Source organism: Nuphar pumila, chromosome 11 (assembly GCF_984573655.1).
Source record: "Nuphar pumila chromosome 11, dmNupPumi1.hap1.1, whole genome shotgun sequence".
Classification (NCBI taxonomy): domain Eukaryota; kingdom Viridiplantae; phylum Streptophyta; class Magnoliopsida; order Nymphaeales; family Nymphaeaceae; genus Nuphar; species Nuphar pumila.
The window spans coordinates 111,205,399-111,228,484 of NC_143259.1; the positions used below are offsets into that span (position 1 = coordinate 111,205,399).

Sequence of the window (23,086 nt, forward strand, 5' to 3'; positions counted from 1 at the left end):
CGACAACGACTCAGGCTTGCTCCTAGAAGTTGCTGTCATCGGTGGCGTCGGAGGGAATGAAGGCAATCCACTACGGCATCGGAAGGGGTCTTCGATGAGCAGAGGGAGAATGAGATGGCCCGAGAGATGCGAGTCGGGGGAGGTTGAGAGGGAAAGAGAGGGGGAGCCGAGAGGGAGAGAGTGCAAGAGAGAGACAACGAGGGGGGGTTTCATATTTGAAACCCCTCTGCCTTGTTGTCTAAAGAAGGCCCGAGGGAGACAGTGAGGCTGTGCCCGACCGCCTCACCTTTTGGATCCGGGTCGGGCCCAAATCTGGATCCGACCCGGGTCAAACAATTTTTTTTTGACTTTTACAGATACTCAAAATGGGTAAACAGTTTTCGAGGTCAAGTTAGATTCTCAGTTGTAGCTTAATACACAATTTGTATTTTATTACTGGGTTCTATACTCAGCTCTCGACCAATATCAGGAATCAACACCATCCATCGAAACATTAGAAATCAACATCTAATGTCAAGACATTATGAAAATCAACATTCACTAATGCCACTTTCTTGGTATACAAAAAAAATAGTTGTGCCTACACACCACCCCCAGGCAAAGTGGCGGAATTTCCCTAAAACCATGGTTGGGAGGTAAACCACTTAGTTGGGTTCAGGGGCACAACATGCACACAGAGTTTTAGTATCCTCACGGTTCTCCAAAACTGCAAGTCAAGGATTCCCACACTAAAGAAGTGACATCCAGAAAGCGTGAATTACACTGTTGTCTTATTTTATCCTTTTATTATTTCAATTTCTTTAGTTTGCAATTCAACATGCAAAACCAGCATCATACGTTTCGCAAATCAACATGCGAAACTCATCAAGGAACCACAGCCCGTGGCATGAAACAATGTAATTAATTCAACAAACCTTAACTTTATTTTTGTGATGCATAAGAAAACTAAACATGGAGCAACACTTGCTCAAAGCCCACACGGTATACGATGATCCACTTTTGACCATCGATGCATCTATGCAAAAACATAATGAATATGCCACTTATGTATTCATTTCACATGCTTTCAAATGCATATTCACATATGTTAAACAAGAATGTATATGAATAACAAATTTCACATGCATATAATCACATGATTACTAAAATACAATTCTCTTTTCACGATTCTCAAGTAACCCCTCTCTTCCTCTTTCTCTTCTTCCTCATCTTCGTCTCGTTCTTCCCCTTTTTTGTCTTGTTCTGGTAGGCTAGTAGGGGCGTCACCCCTGTCGTTTGTCATTTCTTTTCTGGAAGACCGGTAGGGGCGTCGCCCCTTCCACCTACGTTTGTTCGGTTGGCCGACAGGGGTGAAGCACCCCTGCTGTCTTTTTCCTTGGTGAGGCCCCTGCCACATCTTTTTGCTGGCAGGCAGGGGCGAGGCCGTTGCCTCTTTCTTCTCTGTCAGGGGCAAAGCCCCCTGTCTCCTTCCTTTTTTGTCATGCAGGGGCTTCACCCCTACCGCCTTATTTTGCCGGCAAGCAGGGGCGAGTCCCCCTACCTCTTTCTTCTCTGTCAGGCAGGGGCTTTGTCTCTGCCACCTCGTTTCTCGCAGGCAGGGGCAAAACCCCCTACCTCCTTCCTTTTTTGTAAGGCAAGGGCTTCGCCCCTGCCGCCTCATTTCCGACAGGCAGGGGCGGAGCCCCTTGCCTCCTTCCTTTTGTTCAGGCAGGGGCTTCGCCCTTGCCACCTTATTTTCTCTACTGGCAGGGACAAGACCTCTGCCTCCGACCTTTCAGGCAGGCAAGGGCTTCGCCCTCTGCATTCTCTTTTTTTTTCTGCAGCATGCAGGGGATGGCCCCTGCCTCTTCGATTCCTCCTCCAAGGGAGGGCACACTGCCCTCCCTTCGTCATTTCTGTCTGAGGGAAGGTGTTGTTACACCCTCTCCTTCCTTTTTGGTTGGGCCAACAACCGGAGGCAGGGGTCGTGCTCCTGCCCCCTACCCCCTTTTGCTTTCGGCAGGCCTGCAGGGGTGCGCCCCCTGCCCCTGTTTCTTTTGCAGGCCAGACGGTGGGCAGAGGCTGCGCCCCTGCCCCTTCTTCTTTTCTTTTTCATTGATTAATATACTAACACGATTGTACCTTCGCAGTTTGCGCAACAGAGCCCTCTCGTGCCTCGCAGCCTGAGACCATCATTATATACACTCGAAGACATGTGCAACCTCGTGACTCCCCAAGGTAGGGGAAAGTTTGCATAAAGGACAATGGACGAACTAAAATAAAGCAAGATAAAAAAGAAAAAGAAAGGACAGTGGACAAACTAAACTAAAAGCAATTAAAATAAAAGGAAAAGGACAAAGGACAATGTATATATGTATACGTATATCTATATACATACGCTTTTAACTCAAGGTCGTGGTTTCGCGATCCTTGTCCGTTTTACTTTCCTGTCTTTACTGCTTTCAGTTGCCGCCGCGCTTGATGTGCCCATGCTTTTCTTTTATTGCATTTACTTTCTTGTCTTTACTGCTTTCGGTTGTTGTCGCACTTGATGTGCTCAGGCTTTTCTTTTCCTTTCACGTTTACTTTCCCATATTTTCTGCTTTCTATCTTTACTGTTCTTGTCTTTATTTTTGCCGTCGTGCTTGATGTGCACAGGCTCTTGCTTTCGCAGTTCTTTACTGCTTTCCTGCTTATTTTGCCGCCGCGCTAGAGTGCACAAACTTGTATTTGCTGTTACTATTTCGTACTTGCTTTGCCATCGCGCTTTACGTGCACAGGCTGTTGCTTTTGCATTTCTGCTCTTGTCTCTTCTTGCTGCCACACTTAGAGCGTAGACTAACATTTTTGATTACTTGTTACTCTTTAAATGCAAGTCTCGCAGGGCGCACAAGAGCGCGTAACATTTTCGCTCTTTTTGGAAAAGACACAAATTTGAGTATATGCGCTTCAGTCTCGAGAAGAGGATTCCTTGCTCGGATCCCGGTTTCTCGAGTTCCCAGTCTGGCAAAGCAAAGTTAGATGATGTTGTGGGTTGCAAATTGCAACTAGCTTTCCCCCAAGTTGGTACACTTGGGAGGAGCATTTTATATTCATAGAAATTCTAAACCATGCCGATTGTTCCTGTTTCGCAAGTCTAAGTATGATAATATTTGATGTTCTTTCAGCATGCACTTATGGAACTCTGCGTTGGGTTATCATTTGAGAAACTGATGCCCCTATCATCGTAGCCATACCTTTAGACATGTACAGTATGTTTGTACTACGATGAGTAGGATGAGAGGTCGATGACAACCTTGAAATGTGCAATAAGCACCTTGTTGAAATCACATAAAGTGGTGATGATTTGCCTTAATAGGCAAGATGCTCGAGTAGGTCTAAAAGACCAAAGCATATAGAATAGGGCATCAGTTAAGTAACCCTTGACATGCCCATTCGCCTCTTATTTTCATCAAGGGAGAGGATGGATGGTATAAAAACTCCGATGGACAGGTTGTTAACAACCACCCCCCGGGCAAATGACTCGGTGTCTCCAGTCATCGAAGTTAGGGGACTACTTGAAATTATCCTAGGTGGTATATCCCATGAACTTCTGCAGAAGTAGAATGCATCCGTAGCCACGAATGCCTTTGGAGAATCCTCTATTGGTCACTGATCGTCCCCTTTGGAGCAGACTCAGCTAGCTATTCAGGGTATCATAAAATACATAGCATAATAAACCCCCAGTTTAGTCTCAGTTGTTTCTATGTTTCTCTTCTGTGCATACACACAAGCCAACTAATATCAAAACAAAGAATATCCTGTTCACAATATCTGCTTTAATGTGCATTTTTGATATAGATGAACTGCTGATTGTATATGCTTATGTACTGTGTCAATTAATTGCTTTAGTTAACTGTTCTCTGCTTGTGAAATCAATTGTACATGCTAGAAATATATTATTTTCTGCATAATTAATTGCTCATGCTAGTGTAGTTTAATTACTGAATTAAACTGCTTATCATGCTAGCATAATATGCTTTGCTTTAATTTTGTTCTATATTGTCTTAATTGTGTAACTACCAGTTTTTTGTGAAACAGACCCATTTTATGGGCACAAGTGACAAATAGGTTTAGTAGGCAACCGATGGCGTGATGCGAGATGACTCAAGATCTCACTTCTCTGCTCACAGTTTTGTGTCTGAGACACCTGTTTAGTTGGAGTTTTGTATAAGGGGAAACCTTAACTTTTGTACAACTGATAGTTTTCATAATGAATATTTGACTCACTAATTTTCTTGTTAAAATGTTTTTGATAATGATGGATTTTTACGGTAACGTGCTCAAAGTTGTCAACTTGTTTTGCTTTTCAAAAAAATCGTTTTTGTTGATAAAAACTTTGAAAAATGAAAGTTTTTTTTTATATTTTTAAAAGTTTACAAGTTTGAAATTTTGGGGCGTTACACTTTGAGTCTTTTTAACTCTAATTAACTTTAATTCAAACATAATTATTGAATTTAAAGTTGTATTTTCGTTGGACATTGGTTTTGGATCTGGATCTAGATCTAAGATCCAAATCCATATCCGAATTCCAATTGGATCCCAAGCTGGATCAGTTCCAATTTAACATGGGTCTTGGACTGAGTCCAGATCCATATTATTTTGGATCATGCACACTGGATCCAGTCCAATCCAAATTCGAAACCGGCTCGTCGAGACAATCTTTTTTTGAAAACTCACAATTTTTGGGCCAACCGTAGCCCAAATTCTAAAAGGTAAAATACCATAATACTCAGAATTTCGAGACGCATCCACCGATATATGACTCGAATTTTGCCTCTGAAATTTGCCCGAGTTTAACTCAAATTTTGCTTGAATTTAAAGGTTAAAAATAAAACTTTTTATCACCTTTCGACTGGCTCATTTAGACCTTGTTGATGAAACCTGGGCCAATCCTAGACTCAACTAACATATTCCTAATATCGAGTATCTACCGACTTTTCTTCTATACTTAGCCAAATTTTAAAAAATCTCTTATTTAACTATGTATGAAAATACATGATATTACACAGAGTTTAGGCGAAATACTCCTAAAAGGACTAGTCGAGGCCTAGGCAGGACTAGTTGGTCTAGGTGGGACCAAAAATATAAAACATTAAAAAAAACATAAATATTACAGTAAATAGTTAAATTTACTAACAAACGTATGATTGTAACTATGAATAAAGTGTGTAATTCAATGTAACATATTGCAAAATTCATAAAATTGCATAACATTGAATATAAAACATTATATATATATATATATATATATATATATATATATATATATAGAGAGAGAGAGAGAGAGAGAGAGCATTTACTACCCTCGTCGGTAAAGAACCCCCTAGTTACCACTCATAGGGGGAAGTTGTTTTGATCAAATCTGACCTCATGGATGTGTTCAGCATGGTCAAAATAGTAGGAATTAACCCTTCGATCATAGTTTTTGAGCGTAAAAATACGTTTTTTCTGAGGTTTGAAATTTGGTGCATCATAAACCGCTGATTTTTCAACCCTCATAAAATCTGACATATGGATCAGAAAAACATAATCCAAAGGTCAGTTTCTACTAAATATATAGATCACAACTGAAGGGTCAGATGCGCAAAGAAAACAGAGGAAAATAAAATATAGATTTTTTTCATTAGGGGGTTCCTTACCCACGAGGGTAGCGAACATTAAATGTTTTCACTGGGGGTTTCCTTATCCACGAATGTTGCAAAAATTACCCCCCATATATATATATTTGTGGAAAACACAGGGATACATGTAAAGAACAAAAATAGAAGAGAAGGAAAAAAGGGAAAAGGGAACAAGAAGAGAGTGGAGGGGCAAGAGGAGGAAGAAGAAAAAAAAATAAGAAAGAAAAAAAGAAAAAGGGAAAAGAGAAAGGAAGAAGAAGAAGAAGAAGAAGGTAGAAGGGTGAAAGGAAGAGGAAGAAGAAGAAGAAAAGGAGAAGAAAATAAGGTGAAAAAAAAAAGGAAAAGAAGAAGAAGAAAAGGAGATAAGAAAAAAGAAAGCATTCGGAGCGAAAGGAAAAAGAAAAAGAAAAAGAAAAAGAAAAAGAAAAAGAAAAAGAAAAAGAAAAAGAAAGAAAGAGACAAAAAAAGCATTTGGAGCGAGAGGAAAAAGAAAAAGAAATAGAAAGAAAGAGACAAAAAAAATGACAACCATGTCCCTAAAGCCTAGGCAAAAAAACAGGGAACTACCTCCTAGACCCATAAGCCTAGGCGGTGGCCCTGCGCATAGCCCGCCTAGGTGCCGCTTTTGACAATTAAGCTGAATATTTGCCTCAATCATACAGGTATTTCCACAGTGAGGATAAAAGTATAACATCCTAATTTGTTTTCCTACACCTTGGGCTGATTTGTATGTTGTCCTTTGAGCAGAAATTTGGAAAACATATTATGGTTTTGGGTAAATATTAGTTACTACTAAAAAAGTGTGAATTTGTATTTAAAAAATCTTACTAGGGTATTCATATATGTCATGATTACAGCTATTGATGAAAATACTTTTTCTGGGGTTGGTCCTATCTTTTATGAAGTCACCTATATTACTTGTTGTTGTTCTTGTTGTGTCACCTTTGGCTCACTAGTTTAAATGCTTTAATGCCTCTGTATACAGCTAAATTCCCTTATGAATATGGGAAATGATGTTCAAGTTCGTGCAACTGGAGGGCTTCTTGCCATACTGGAGAATGAGCGGATTGTTGATATTGTTGAACAGAAGGAATGTGAAAATGCATCAATAACCATTGATTACATCAAAGAGATTTCACTGTATCTTCCATCACATTCACATTGTTTGAGTCCATTCATTGCTTTGATGTGTATGCTGTTTCCATCCGCTTTGATGTCATTTATATTCTGAACTGTGCTCTTACTCTAACATTTGGAATAGAAACAAGTTCTTGAAACTTGATGCAGCGGCTCATGAAGCACTGCAGATTTTCCAAGTAGACAAGCATCCTAGTTGCATGGGAATTGGGAAGGCTAAGGAAGGGTAAAATCTTAATCTATTTCATCATTGTGAAACAGATCTGAAGGATTACACTCTTGACCATTTGCAACTGCAGGTTCTCTGTTTTTGGGATGCTTAACAAGGTACAAAGTTGTATTATGATTTGTGATGTCTCACACTTTCTCATTATTGTTTTGGTTTAACATCTTTTTTTGTGTCAACAGTGTGTCACACCAATGGGCAGGCGTCTCATGAGGTACATGGAACAAGTAAACTGAAAAAAATGCTTATATCTTCCGCATTGTAAGAGATATTTATTGAGAGAAGAACATCCTCTGCCAAACAGAACGTGGTTTATGAGGCCTATGCTTGATCTTGAAGTTTTGAATGATCGACTTGATATTGTATCCTCCTCTCTTGGAACAACTATTCATGTCCTTGTGTGCGTGTGAGGCATGGTTTCTTTAACATGTCATGAGATATCATTTTTCCATTGTTGTGAAGAATCGATGGCAGCATTACGTGAAAATTTGAAGTTTGTAAAGGACATTCGTCAAGTGCTTAAGGTAGTAACTGTTTATTTTCACGATGTTGTGTTTGCTATTTTATTACAGTTAAGCTGTCTCTTCATTCTTTTGCATAATGATCCAGCTAATTATTGTGTTGGAACACATCATTGCAATTCTACTGTATACTTGCTCATTGTGTATATGTATTTGTATCTTCAAAGTGGGATATATTTCGAATAATTCCCATAATCCATGTGAAATTAGGCTTTCTCTATAGACTTAAGCTGTATAGTTTGATGTTGTTTGTTTTTCTCATTCACTAGTATTCCTTTGAGGATCAATATTATTTTTGCTTTGTAAATTATAGTATTGGACATCAGGCTGTTCAAGCACGGGCTTAGCATGGAGCAGTGGTACTGCCTGCACCTTGGGAATTGACCTCCGGAGCACATCCAATTATGGTTATGCATGAGAAGTGTTATTACCATGTCTGGTTAGCGCGCTTCCTATTAAAAAAGGGTAATGTGGAAACTAATTTGGAAGTTGGAACCGAAACAATAACTGCTTTGTTTAGAAAACCAAAATGGGTACCCTTAACTGTAACTACAAGATCTTCTCTAACTTATTTATAAAAGTTTTTCACAAGAAATATAGATTGAAATCTATTCATATTAAACCAGTGAATGTGAAAGACTATTTCTGTAAAGATATGATAGGACAAGAAAAATCATTCTAGGAATTTATTTTTCACTTGAGCATTTGTAAGATTTGAAAATTTTGCTACACAAATTCTTTTTAGCTCAAATATGCACAACATTAGGTAGTGCAGCACATAGTAGTACACATCTAGTCTCGAAGAGACATGATGTTTGCCCATTATGTCACATGATCAATCTTTTGTTATTTCTGATGATCATGCTTGTCTTTATTAAGGTTGGCATGAACCTTACAACTCATACAAGTCCACAAGTGGGTATCCACAAGACTATCTTAAGGATTGTGCCTTGTTAAGATCATTATAGTTTAATATGGAGATTTCTCTAAACAAATAAAGCATTAAAGAAAAACTAAAAATAATTTGAAAACTAATATTAAACATACTATGTGTAAAAGAGTTCAGTTAGTTTGAAAAATTAGCAAAATATGCAAAAGATCAATGTAATCATGAAATTTCTAGAACCTGATACACTGTGATTGTTCTTATTCAAATCTGTCTATTTCATAGACTATTTTGGATGTTGGCATAACACAAAATCCACACACAACAGGCACCTCCTAGTAAAATCCGGTGCTTCTTAAGAAACAGTTCATGCCAAGGAACGTAAGCCATGAAAGTAGTACCACAGGAACATGTAAGGTGGACAGACATTCATCCTAAAGAGTCTTCATCAATCATAAGTATGATTTGCATACACATGCATTTTGAGGTCAATTTGTGCATCTGTATTAACTGGCCCAATGTTTAGCTAGAGGCCAATATCTGTTGGTGGATATGCTGACATTGTTGAAAATATACCATTGTTAAATGTTCTGAACATCTACTTCAGTAATTCAGGAAAATTTTGTGACATTATATGATAGAGATTTTACTGCATTTTCCATTTCATTCCAAAACAGCATTTTGTTTTTATCTCCAGACTGAAAAATATGGTTTAGACTAGGTTCAGTGGGATCCTATGCTAGCCTATATGCACACTTTCCACTTTTATTGAATACTTAAGTCTGCTTGTTAATTTCCTTTTTACATTTTTTGGGTTTAGGTTGTTTGCATTATCTATGGTTGTTTGTTGCAGTTATGTTTTTATGCCATTGTTGGACACTAGGTTGATGCATATTTTTTCATTTGAATGTTTCAGAAATTCAACTCCCCAAGTTGTATAGCTTCAATAGATGATTGGAATGCTTTTATAAAGGTAATGAATCTTAATTGCTGCTATTTTTCACATTTCAGTAACAATAGTTGACCCTGACAAATGTCATTTTTTATGCCTTGATTGTCTTTGCAAGTGTGTAGCATCAGTGTCATTTGGCAAGCAACTTTCATTCTATTATATACTATCAATGTCCTTTTACTGGTCATTACTTGAGAATGGAATGATATTGGAAGTGATCTATCTGAATCTCAATTCACTAAGACATGGAAAGTTGAGGTGTTAAAAAGCAAAACTGGTTCATATGTTGGTACTCTTATATTCTCTTATCCTCTTGTTTGGCATTCTTATACTCTCTTGTCCTTTTTTTCCTCTTGCCTTTGTTCTATTCCTATTTTATCATGAGCGCATGATAGTAATTTTTAGTGTTGCTTGGTGAAACATCACAACCTATGTCACAAAGACATGTGGATACGAGGATGCGTGATGCGGATTTGACGCTCAAGTTTGATTTTTTTGAAAAATAGGACACGAGGACATGGAATTTTTGAATTTTTAATCAATAAAAAGCTATTTTTTTTAATACTTTAATATTAAAAATGGGTTTTATTGAAATAATACTTACAATCATTAATTTTTTTAAATAATATCAAAATATTAACAGTATGAGTATGTGTCAGTGTCAGTGTCCACGTGTTAGGTTGTGTCCGATCGTGTCATGGGGGACACACCACCAAAATGGCGTGTGCCTGTGACGTAGATCACAACCTTTGTGATGCTTCATTTGGCTCCTCAATTTCCAACCTGTTGTTTCTGTTTGCTGCATAGGTTTACATCTTCATGCATCAAGAACTCAAAAAAATAAAGGAAAAAAAAGGAATAAGACAGAAGAGTGAGAGAAGAGAGGGAAGAAGAGAAGAAATGAAAAGGAAAGAAGAGAAGAAATGAAAAGGAAAAAAGCGAAAATAGGGGTCACAACTTGACCCCTAGCATTTGGATCGAGTTTATCCTTTGGTTAAGCAAGGATGTGAACATAACATGAACACCCAGAAACTGTAGGTGTCACACACTAAAACAAACCCATGAACATGTCTAAAGGTGTTACTATTTGTTTTTGGGTCTTTATGAATCAAATAAATCCAACAAAGCTTGAATAAAAATTAAGAATATGGACATTTGAGAACATAACATACAACTATGTTCAATAACTCAACTTTCATAATGGTTTCTCATTGCAGGTCAAACTGTGACCTTCAGACGATTATAATGCATGAAAATAAGTGATAATGTAACGCCCCAAAATTTCAACTTGTGATTTCGAAAACATTATTGAAAACCTTTCAAAGATTTATAGTTTCACTTTTAAAAGCGACAGCGGAAGACATTTAGAAAGGAGCACAACTCAACAATCATGGGTACGTTAGTTGAAAAACCATCATTCACATGAACAACAACTTAAAAGAATTGAGAAAATATGGCAATAGATTAAAAATATGCAGTTTATTACAAAATAAAAAATTTCCCAAAGTTCAATGATCTAAAGAAAAACTCTCAGAGCCAAGTCGCCAACAGAAAGAAGAGAAATCTTAAGCCATGTTGCACCACGTCATCGGCCGCCTGTGAAGTCCTACTCCCCACCTCCCATGAAATGGGTCAGTTTCATAACAAACCAGTAGGTGCACGAATAGATAAGTAGAATAAAAATAAAGCATGACATTCATGAAATATGCAGTCATTATATTAAAACAACCCATACAATTGTACTCCATTCTAACAAGTGTAACATGTGCAAAGAGCTATTATTTGAAACATTTCAAGCAGTGTAAGTCACAATCATCTACAACTATTTAAAAAGATATTCTTTAAGTTCTGATATTAACTGGCCTGTGGGTACGCACAGACGCGAAACGTAGAAACAGTCGAGACCGATCCGAGGGTTTATTGTGTCAGGTGTTTTCATTAACTCGGATGGCTGACTGAGTCCGCTCCTAAGGGGAACGGTTAGTGACCAAGAAAGTAAATCCCCAAAGACATTCGTGGCCATGGATGCATCCAACTTCTGCAGAAGTACCTGAGAGTTACCACCTAGGATAATTTATGGTAACCCCAATTCCCCTAACTCCGATGACTGGGAAAGACGAGTCTTTTGCCTGTTGGGTGGTTGTTAACAACCTGTCCATCGGAGTTTTTGTATCATTCATCCTCTCCCGTGATCAATCGTGAAGGTCGAATGGGTACGACGAGAGTTTCTTAACCGCCGCCCCATTCTACATGCTCTGGTCTGTTAGACCCACTCGAGCATCTTGCGTGTGGAGGCGACATGTCACCATTTATGTGATCCCAACATTGTGCTAAATGTACTCTTTGAAGTTAATACAACCTCATCATCCAAACATCGTAACACACATGGGACGTACCTGTCCAAAAGTATAGTCATACCTTCCTAGAGGTACGACTACGATGAGAGGACAACAATTAATGTCTTATGATTCTTTTAGTTCATACATGACATGTATTGCTCTTTGAGCAATTGACCTGTGGAGGCCGACATTATCTCACTGATATCTATAAGGTGTTGGTTGCCTACTTCAGGGTACTTCATTACCTCTCATAAAACTTATATCGTACATGTCTTAAGGTTCGGTTATAGTAGCAATTGTCGTGGGTTTTTCTCTAGAAATGAGTCTACCTGTAAAGTTTTACATTAAGCATACAATTTCAAAAGAATACGGATGAGGAACGCAAAACAGACAATCACAAGTTTAGTAATCCTACAGATAAGCATGTATGCCAAATAAACTATTTTATCACAAAATCCTTATAATTTATTTCATTCATACAAACCCTTCGTGCGACTTTCCCCTACATTGGGATGTCGTGCAACTACGTGCGTCTACGGGTGTAGATGATACGAGGGTCGGGTCGCGGAGCGCGAACTGGACCCGTTGCGTAAATCTGCAAGAGTGTGAATTATTCAATTATGCTAATATAATTAATGGTGTGACGAGGGCAAGTGTAGAATTAGGCGACAGGGGACCTCAGCCCCTTCCTGACCGAACAACAAATGGCTGGGGCCCCAGTCCCTGCTTGACAATGAAGCGAAGGGCAGGGACCTCGGCCCCAACCGAAAAAAGCAACATATGGCAGGGGCCTCGACCCCTACCTGACCAACAACCGACAGGGAGTGAGACCCTGACTGTCGATCGAAAAAAAGGAGAGAGGCAGCAGGGGTGTGCCTCTGTTTGCCGAGATCAGAAAAGTGACAGGGGGCGAGCCCCTGTCTGCCGACAACAGTGAGGCGGCAGAGGGCAAGCCCCTGTCGGTCGAGAACCAATAGGCGGCAGGGGGTGAGCCCCTGCATGTCGAGAACCAAGGGCTGCAGGGGGCTATCCCTTGCCTTCCCAGAAACCAAGAGGCGGCAGGGGGCGAGCCCCTGCTTGCCCACTAAAACAAAGGACGACAGGGGCATCGGCCCTCCCAACCAAGATTGGAAGGCGGCAGGGGCATTACCCCTGCTTGCCAAAATCCTAGAGGCAGCAGGGGCGAGCCCCTGCCTGCCGGGAAACAAGGGGGCAACAGGGGACTAGCCCTTGCCTGCCGAGATCCAGGAAGCGGCAGGGGCATTGCCCCTGCATACCGGAGATCGAGAGGCAGCAGGGGGGACTAACCCCTACCAGAGAGAGAGAGACCGGGGCGACAGGAGTCACCAACCTCCTGCCGACCCCTTTGCAGGCCATAGAGGAGATTGGGGGGGGTGACAAGGGGACGACCGACCTCCTGTCGGTCGCCCGATCTCCCGCAGGGGAGAGGGGGTGTCGCAGGGGCCATTGGTCCCCTGCCGGCGAACCCTTAAAGAGAAAAGGGGACGACAGGGGCCCCGTAGCTCACTTGTCGGGCCTCCGATGAGCACCGAGGAAGTGGGAGGGCGCGGTAGGGGCCGTGCGCCGCCTGTCGGACTCCCAGTGAACCATCAAGAAGAGGAAGGAGGTGAAGAGGGCATACCTGGGAGGAGACCGACGGTGGTGGCTGGCATCGTCGATCGACGTGGGTCGCAACAGCGACGACGATCGGCGCTGGTGGCGTGCGCAGGGAACGAAGGAAAGGCTGGCGCGAAGAGAGCGAGGAGGAGGTAACTTGAAGGGCAGCGTGCCTCCCCTTGCCCTCCTACAGTGCTCTTATAGAGCTCGAGGGGCGAAAAATCGGGGAAACCCCGATTGGCTTCCCTTATCGGGTCGAAGGCGCAGGTGGTTGCGGCACACTGGGGAAAGGGTTTTCTCAACACCCTTTCTCCTGTGTCGGGTTTTAAAACCCTATCAAAAACGGGCCCGGGTCGGGTCCGGACCCGACCTGGTTCGGGATCCGGACCCGATCCGGCCTGGGTCCGATACAAATAAAATTTTTATTTATTTATTTATTTATTTGAAAATGCGGGTTTTACATCCTACCCCTCTTAAAAGAATTTCGTCCGCGAAATATTTATTGCCTTCAAGAATCAAAATACAGGTTAGGATATTTTTCCCTGATATCGCTCTCAGGTTCCCAAGTACATTCGTCAATTCCATGATGTTGCCACCGAACCTTTACAAAGGAAATGATCTTTGATCTTAGCACTTGGTCACGACGATCGACGATCTTCACTGGTCTTTCTTCGAATGTAAAGTCCCCTCTAATGTCCACATCATCATAATGGATGATGTGCGATGGATCGTGAACGTACTTTCTCAACATGGATACGTGAAAAACATTATGGATCTGAGCATACTGAGGAGGTAATGCCACGCGATAAGCTGCTTCTCCAATCCGTTGCAGGATTTCAAACGGTCCAACGTATCTAGGACTTAGCTTTCCCTTCTTCCCGAACCGAAATACGCTCTTCGTCGGTGATACCTTAACAAAAACCATCTCGCCAATATCGAAGGTAAGCTCTCGTCGGCGTCTATCTGCATAGCTTTTCTGCCGACTCTGAGCGGTACAGAGTCATTCCCGAATCATTTGTACTTGTTGAGTATAGTGTTGCAAGACTATAGGTGCCTCCAATCTTCGTTCGCCAACTCCGTCCCAGTAAACGGGTGATCGACACGACCTCCCATACAAAGCTTCGTATGGGGCCATCCCGATGCTCGCATGATAGCTGTTGTTATACGCGAATTCCGCCAGACTGATGTGGGAATCCCACTCTCCCTTTCAGTCCATCATACAAGCTCGAAGCATGTCTTCCAATGTTTGAATCGTACGTTCCGACTGTCCGTCAGTCTGAGGGTGAAACACAGTACTGAACTTCAACTTTGTGCCCAATGCCAGCTGAAGTTGTCCCCAAAACCTTGAAGTGAATCTAGGATCATGATCGAAGATAATCGCGACCGGAATACCGTGCAGTCTCACAATCTCTCTAACATAGAGATCAGCGAGACTATCTAACGATTGGTTGAGACGAATAGGTAGGAAGTGAGCAGACTTGGTGAGTCTATCGACGATCACCCAAATCCCATCATGCTTCCTTTGCGTCCTCGGTAGGCCAACTACGAAGTCCATGGTGACATCTTCCCACTTTCATAAAGGGATTTCTATCTGTTGCATGACCCCACCGGGTCTCTGGTGCTCAATCTCGATCTGCTGACACGTCAAACACTTTGAGACATACTCAGTCATGTCTCGTTTCATTCCGTTGCACCAATAACTCCGTTGTAGGTCCTTGAACATCTTCGTACTGCCAGGGTGAATGGTGTATCTAGACTTGTGGGCTTCCGCAAGAATTTCTTCTCGTAAGACCGGGTCATCAGGAACCCAAAGGCGCTCCTTCAGCCATATACTTCCATCCTCCTTCAGACGAAAAGGTGTATCTGCCAGTATCGCTTGAGTCATCAACTTCTCGTAGCGTGTATCCGTCTTCTGCCCATTGATGATCCTCGCTAGTAGCTCAGGTTGAGCCACAAGATGGGATAAACCAATTGAACCTTGAGTGATTGTGAAAGGTTCCCAAGAGGCTAGGTCTTCGACCAACCTCCAACCAGCAAATAAGGCATTAATCGAAACTTCTGGTGCTTTGCGGCTAAGGGCGTCAGCCACGACATTCACCTTTCCTGGGTGATAGGCGAGGGTGAAGTCGTAATCTTTGAGAAATTCTAGCCAACGCCGCTGCCTCATGTTTAATTCTTTCTGCGAAAAAAGATACTTAAGGCTTTATGATCGGTGAATGCCTCAAACTGCTCCCCATATAAGTAGTGTCGCCATATCTTCAGTGCGAACACAACTGCGGCTAACTCTAAATCATGAGTTTGATAGTTCTTCTCGTGAATTTTAAGTTGCCGAGAGGAGTAAGCGATCACTTTCCCATTCTGCATCAATACGGCCCCTAGGCCTGACCTAGAGGCATCAATATAAATCACAAATCCGCCTTTACCAGATGATAAGGTCAAAATAGGATCACTAGTAAGTCGCTCTTTCAACAACTGAAAACTCGCATCGCACTTCTCGTCCCATAAGAATCTTGCCTCTTTCTTTAGCAACTTTGTCAAGGGTAACACAATCTTAGAAAAATCCTGAATGAATCTTCTGTAGTAACCAGCTAATCCCAGAAAACTCCTGATATCACATGCGTTTTTCGGTTGCTGCCAACTGAGTACAGCCTCAACCATTGCAGGGTCCACATACACTCCTACCTTAAAAATAATGTGTCCCAAAAACATAACTTCCTCGAGCCAGAATTCACATTTAGAGAACTTGGCATGCAAATGTTCCTTTCGCAGGGTCTCCAACACCCTGATTAGGTGTTCTCGATGTTGTTCTCGACTTTCTGAGTACATCAAGATGTCGTCAATGAACACGATCACAAAGGTGTCCAAAAATGGCTTGAATACCCTATTCATCAAGTCCATGAAAGCTGCAGGGGTATTGGTCAGTCCGAACGGCATGACCGTGAACTCGTAATGTCCGTATCTCGTCCGAAAGGCCGTCTTAGGAATATCCTCATTCCTAATTCTGAGCTGATGGTATCCGGACCTAAGATCGATTTTCGAGAAAACCTTGGCCTTCTGCAACTGATCGAACAAGTCTTCGATACGCGACAATGGGTACTTGTTTTTTATAGTGGCCTGGTTGAGCATTCGATAGTCGATGCACAACCGCAAGGTCCCGTCCTTCTTCTTCACGAAGAGCACAGGAGCTCTCCAAGGAGAAACGCTGGGGCAAATGAATCCCTGATCCAACAACTCCTGCAACTGCTTCTTCAGCTGTAAAACCAGTAAAAAAAAAAAAAAATTAAAGATCGGACCCAGGTCGGGTCCAGACCCGACCCGGATCCAACCTGTGCCAGCCCCTCGAAAACCCTTTTCGAGGGGACTGGCAGCCCACGGCAGGGGGCCTCTCCGGCGACACAGGGTGCGGGCCCTGTGTGCGCCCCCTCCCTATTTAAAAGACGAGAGGGGAGAGGGGAGGGCCTACGAGCCTCCCCCGACCCCCCCCCCCCCCCCCCGACTCTCTCTCTCATCTCTCTCCCCTCTGCTCTCTCTTCCGCCGACTCCATCTCCCTCTCCCTTTTTGCCGACGCAGGCCAACCCCTCCCCTTCACGTCATCCACTCGCCGGCGAGCCCCTCCCCGATAACCTCCTTTCTCCTCGGCAGCCCAGGTAAACACCCCTCCCCTCTCTTCTTCCGTTGGCTCGCCGGAAGGCCGGCAGGTGGCCGACAGCCCCTGCCGAGCCTTCCTCCTCCTCTTTTTCGACAGGCAAGGGGCTCCGCCCCCTTGCCTTCCTTTTTCTCGACAGGCAAGGGGCTCCGCCCCCTTGCCTTCCTCTTTTTTCGACAGGCAAGGGGGCTCCGCCCCCCTTGCCCTCATCTTCTTAGCAGGCAGGGGGCGGAGCCCCCCCTGCCCTTTTTAATATTCTGGCAGGGGCCATGGCCCCTACCCTTCCCTTCGTGTAGGGGCCGATGGCCCCTACTCTTTCCTTAAGAAAGGAAGCAGGGGCCGATGGCCCCTGCCCCTCCTTTAACCGACAGGGGCCTCTGGCCCCTGTCTCTCTTTCCTGTCCAGCAGAGGCTCGACAGGGGCCATTGGCCCCTGCCACCTCTCCTTATTAGCCGCAGGGGGGGGGGGGGGCTTTGGCCCCTGCACTCCCCCTCTTTTCCTTGAAACCCAGCAAGGGCCAATGGCCCCTGCCCCTCTCTAGACCGACAGGGGCCTCTGGCCCCTGTCCCATTTTCTTGTCGAGCAAAACTCGACAAAGGCCATTTGGCCTCTGCACCCATCTCCTTTAACGGCATGGGTCATTGGACCCTACCCCGTTCTCTTTCGCAACGGTAGGGGCCGATGACCCCTGCATTGAGTTGCGGAGAAACCGAGCTTTCTCCCTACCTATATTCATTTTATGCATGCTAAACTACGTATTTTTGCAGTTTACGCAACGGAGCCCGTTCGCGCCCCGCGAACTAAACCGACAATCACTTACGTTCGTAGAAGACTCCATCCTCGCAATACTCCAAGGTAGGAGAAGTTGCACAAGGACTTAAATAATTAAATCGAGCTTAAATAATTGATAATCGAAAGGACTTAATGATATATTTATATACTTATATGTGTATAAGTACACTTTTAATTCAAGGACGCGGTTTCGCGGTCCTTGTCCTTTGCTTACGCACTTTCTGTTTCAGTTTGCCGTTCCGCTTTGCGCCCAGGCTTTTTACTTTCGTATTTACTGCTTCTTGTCTTTTAATTCAAGGACGCGGTTTCGCGGTCCTTGTCCTTTGCTTACGCACTTTCTGTTTCTGTTGCCGTCACGCTTTGCGCCCAGGCTTTTACTTTCATAGTTACTATTTACTGTCTTTTGATTCAAGGACGCGGTTTCGCGATCCTTGTCCCTTGCTTTCGCAGTTCCTGTTTGCCGTCGCGCTTCGCGCCCAGGCACTTCCTTTTCGCATTATTATCTTTTGTTTCTTTTCCTTGCCATAGACTCAGAGTATTCAAGAGGAATACCTATTCCTCTTTTCACCCGATACGTTTTGGGAAAACCCTTGATCTGGAGCAAGACCAAGTTGTTGGGTGATAGGTTCTTTTGTGAAATCCATTTACCAAAACCAGTGTCGTGACTTACATAGCACCCAGACACTGCGTCATCGGATGTCAGATTCGAGAAAATCACATGCCTTATGTTGGCAAGATTGTGTTGGTTTCGAAAGGTTTGATATGTTAAAATAGATTTAAAAAAAAAAACATTATATCTTTGCGAAACACACTCCCGAGGCTCCTATTAAGGACCTGTATCCCTTTTCTCGTAAGCGTACTTCTAAAACATGCGAGACATGTTAGTACTACGACGATTGGATGAGAGAGTCTTATGACCTCGATTAATGCTTAGTGCAGATTGTTGAAAACACATATAAGAGTGGGATCACCTTCATAGGCAAGATGCTCGTTTCGGTCTAATGGACCAGAGCATGAAGAATGAGGCAACGGCTAAGAAACCCCGTCGCGCTCAATTCAACCTTGCTTCGTCAAGAGAGAGGACGAAGGGTACCAACTCCGATAGACAGTCCATTTATGGCTTTCAAAAAGGGCAAAAGACCCGTTTTTCCCCAGTCATCGGAGGTTAGGGGGAGGGATAGGGGCTACATAAGTTAGCCTAACACTTCTGCAGAAGTTGGATGCATCCCTATCAGGCCTTGGGGACTTACTCTCTCGACCATCGATCGTCTCCATAGGAATAGGATTCAGTCAGACAACCGAGGTATATTAAAATACTTAACATAATGAACACTCGGCTTGGACTCGACTGTTTCGACTCACGTGCCATGTATGTACCTGCATGGTCGGTTATCAAGTAATAACTAAATTGAGCATGCACACCCTTTTCAGTTTGTTGTACTTAGCTTATTCCTCCAGTCTATCTGCTTAGTTTGCTCGTTACTACCTGCTGCATAAATTATCTATGCCTAATTTAGTTCTTTCTGTCTTTGTACTCTCCTGCTAGTTTTTCGCAAAACTAACTCATTTCATGGGCACAGGTGACGATTAGGTGCATCAGGCGATGGCGCGACTGCGAGATGATTTAAGGATCCACTGTTTCTGCTCGTAGTGTTTCTCCTGGACATTTTTGGTTTTTGATACGGTTTTCCCTTGAGGAAACCCAAATTTTGTACAAACTTGATACTCTCTTCAAATAGAAGGAATGGTTTCCTAAGTATTATTGCAGATCGTCCATGGTAAATCTTTGTTTTCTCGCTAACGTGCCCAAGGTTGTCAAACCCGTTTTTTTTTTTCTTTTAAAAGAAATCGTTTCCGCTGATTTAGAAATAAACTCTTTAAAGAAAATGTATTTTCCAACTATTTCAAGGAATTTATACGGTTCGAAATTTTGGGGCGTTACATCAGCTCCTCAAGCTCAGCTGGCGCCATCCTGTAGGGTGCTTAGGAGATTGGTGTCGTACCTGGTAGCAATTCAATATTGAATTCTACCTCACGAGACGACGAAAGTCTCGATAGTTCTTTAGGAAAAACGTCGGGATAATCGCGAACAACATCCAGTTCACTGATTGGAATAGGCATTAGATCCGATTGGATAACACTAACCAAAAAGGCAGTGCATCCCTTCCGCAAAAAGTTCTGCGCCTTTAGCGCCGAGATCATCCGACTTGCTCGCACAGGTCTGAGAATTCTGAATTCTACTCTCGAAAGGCCTGGAGGTGATAAAACAATCTTGCCATCACGGCAAAATATCTTGGCATAATACTTGTGCAACCAATCCATGTCTAGGATGACGTCAAATTCTGTCATCTAAAGCAGGATGGCACAAGCAGGCAAGTGCCGCTCTGCCACAACTACGTCCAATTAAGGTATGTAATTGGCGCAAACCATGTTCTTCCCAACAGGGTTATACATGTCTAAAGCATTGTCAAGGGGTTTTACAATTATGTGCAATAGTTCTACGAATTTTTCTGAAACAAATGAGTGTGTGGCACCACAATCAAAGAGTGCAAAGGCTGCTTGACCAACAACAAGAATGGTACCTTGAACGAGATCCCCTTTTGTCAATTGTTCGACCGTGATTGCCTAAACTCGATTCGGCTCCCTAACACTGCTTGGCTGTGCTCGCTGCTGCTGATGAGGTGGTCGAGGAGGCTTAGATATGTTGCCGGTTTGCTTGAGGTCATCAGCTGCTTTCTTTTGGCAGTCGCGTATGAAATGACCCATCTTGCCACAGTACAGACATCCGCCAGTGTCCCGTGGACTAGATTGTCCTACGTGAGGCCTCTTGCACTTAGGGCAGCTATCTTTCGACGGTTGTCTGGGCGGTGGATGGCTCTGTTGTCGTTGGCGCTTTGCCGGAGGGAACTGTTTCTTCCCTCCCTCGGTTCTTCACGGGTAATGGTGGTTGTTGCCTTGGGCCGCCGGAAAAGGTCCTCTTCTGATCACCACCTGTCGCGGGTGGCTTTTTCGCCTGGACACTCTTTGAATGTTCCCAATCCTCGTTTAGTAGGGTGGCTGCTGCTACGGCTGCAAAAAAAGTCGCGGGCATGCTGGTGAGAACTCTATGCCTGAGTCCTTCCTTCAATCCACGAATGAATTTTCCAGTCCGCTCATGATCATCTTCGAACATGTGGGGACAATAGCGCTCCAACCTTTGAAATTTGGCGATATACTCGTTTAAACTTAAGCTGCCTTGGCATAACTCCAAAAATTTCACCTTCTTTTCCCTCGTATCAGGAGGGAAGTAGTTTCTGAGGAAAGCCCTCTGGAAGGCCTCCCAAGGAATCACCTCAGCACCCGGGAACTGCACTTCTCGGGTAGTGTCCCACCACTATCGAGCGTCGTCCTTCAATCGAAAGGACCCGAACATCGTCTTCTTATCGTCAGGAACAGACAACACTTGAACACCCGTTCCACCTCTTTGACCCAACTTTTCGCCAAGTCAGGGTCAACCTTGCCAGAGAAGGTAGGACGGTCAAGCTTCAGAAAATTTTCATATGTGGCGGTTGACGTATTCCCAACAAGGGAGCCCGGATCGTGCTGTTGGCGACCCTGGCTACGAATCGCCTCTGCCAAGGAGTTGAGGGTATCCATCATGAATCCCCTCTGCTCACGCAACTCATCAGCTATGTTGTTGTTTGAGTTCCCCGTCATCCTTAAAAAGTAACCAAGGTTAAGAGTCAAAAATACTGAAGAAGCATAAGCATAAGAAGACATAAGTATAGGAGTAAAGGCAAAAATATAGGTCTTTATTACGAGTTCTTTATTTAAAATCCAACCGTGCTAATACACAAGCAAAAGTTCTATTCTGTAATGATAAATGAGTTCACAGACTCCAACAAAACTTGATAGGTACTTCCTCCCCTTAGGGACGGCTAGAGTACTTCCTAAGATATTCCCTTCTATTGCCTGTGCGCCTGAATCTGCGCTTAGGGGTGAAGTGAGGTGGCTCCCCGTAGGAAGTCTCCTACCCGTAGAGGGGCGTCACTGGAGTATATTCCGGTGAGCCAAGACTATAACTGGACGAATCAGTTGCAGGCGTGTATGTGGGTGATACACCGCCCACTGGGTCAGCTGGAGGTGGTGGTTGCTCGCCTGCAGTCGAAATTGCGATCTTGCCATCGTGCTTGGCCTTGCGGAGGCAGGCATCCAAGGTGTGCCCTGATTCTCCACAGAATACGCACTCATCTGCTAACTCAGGGGGAACATAATCTCCCGATGACTCTTGTGGTGCCTGTTGACGCACCAGAACATGCGAAGGCGTGAATCCACCTTCTCGAGCATACACCTCAGCCCACGTTGCTGCTAAGGGTATTTGGTAGGCGATCGGTAGTGGGAACCCTTGCTCATCCCTAAAGGTGGGTAGAGGAGGGCGGTTAGCCCAGTAACCAGCCTCGAGCATCCCCTGACTGCCTCTTACAGAACGGCCACGCAACCTACGTGCGCTCCATCCGTGACTACTACTAGAACCAGCAAACAAATCCATCTCTCGGACTGTATTACGAATAAAAACAAGAATATAATTTAGTCTAAACATGCTATAAAATATCAAAGGCTTACTTACAGCTCGATGGGATGCTCAATAGTCAAGATTCACCTCTTTCTGACCTGGCTCTGATACCAAGTTGTAACGCCCCAAAATTTTAACTTGTGATTTCGAAAACCTTTCAAAGATCTATAGTTTCACTTTTAAAAGCGACAGCGGAAGACATTTAGAAAGGAGCACAAGTCAACAATCTTGGGTACGTTAGTTGAAAAACCATCATTCACATAAACAACAACTTAAAGGAATTGAGGAAATATGACAATAGATTAAAAATCTGCAGTTTATTACAAAATGAGCAATTTTTCAAAGTTCAATGATCTAAAGAAAAACTCAAAAACTCTCAGAGCCAAGCCGCCAGCAGAAAGAAGAGAAATCTTGAGCCATGTTGCACCACGCCATTGGCCGCCTGTGAAGTTCTACTCCCCACCTGTCCATGAAATTGGTCAGTTTCATAACAAACCAGTAGGTGCACGAATAGATAAGTAGAATAAAAATAAAGCAGGACATTCATGAAATAAGCAATCATTATATTAAAACAACCCATATAATTGTACTCCATTCTAACAAGTGTAACATGTGCAAGGAGCTATTATTTGAAGCATTTCAAGCAGTGTAAGTCACAATCATCTACAACTATTTAAAAAGATATTCTTTAAGTTCTGATATTAACTGGCCTGTGAGTACGCACAAACGCGAAATGTAGAAACAACCGAGACCGATCCGAGGGTTTATTGTGTCA

General features: G+C 43.2%; 1 protein-coding gene across 1 annotated transcript in view; it reads left to right on the forward strand.

The window, feature by feature from the left end:
* MSH5 (MUTS-homolog 5) overlaps positions 1 to 23,086 on the forward strand; it is a 226,713-nt gene that overhangs the window by 20,174 nt on the left and 183,453 nt on the right. Inside the window, exons 7-13 of the mRNA XM_089980394.1 lie at positions 6,628 to 6,782; positions 6,904 to 7,005; positions 7,079 to 7,106; positions 7,188 to 7,219; positions 7,310 to 7,367; positions 7,443 to 7,529; positions 9,329 to 9,385. Coding sequence (XP_089836520.1) covers positions 6,628 to 6,782; positions 6,904 to 7,005; positions 7,079 to 7,106; positions 7,188 to 7,219; positions 7,310 to 7,367; positions 7,443 to 7,529; positions 9,329 to 9,385 — 519 coding nt within the window. The remainder of the gene's footprint in view (positions 1 to 6,627; positions 6,783 to 6,903; positions 7,006 to 7,078; positions 7,107 to 7,187; positions 7,220 to 7,309; positions 7,368 to 7,442; positions 7,530 to 9,328; positions 9,386 to 23,086) is intronic.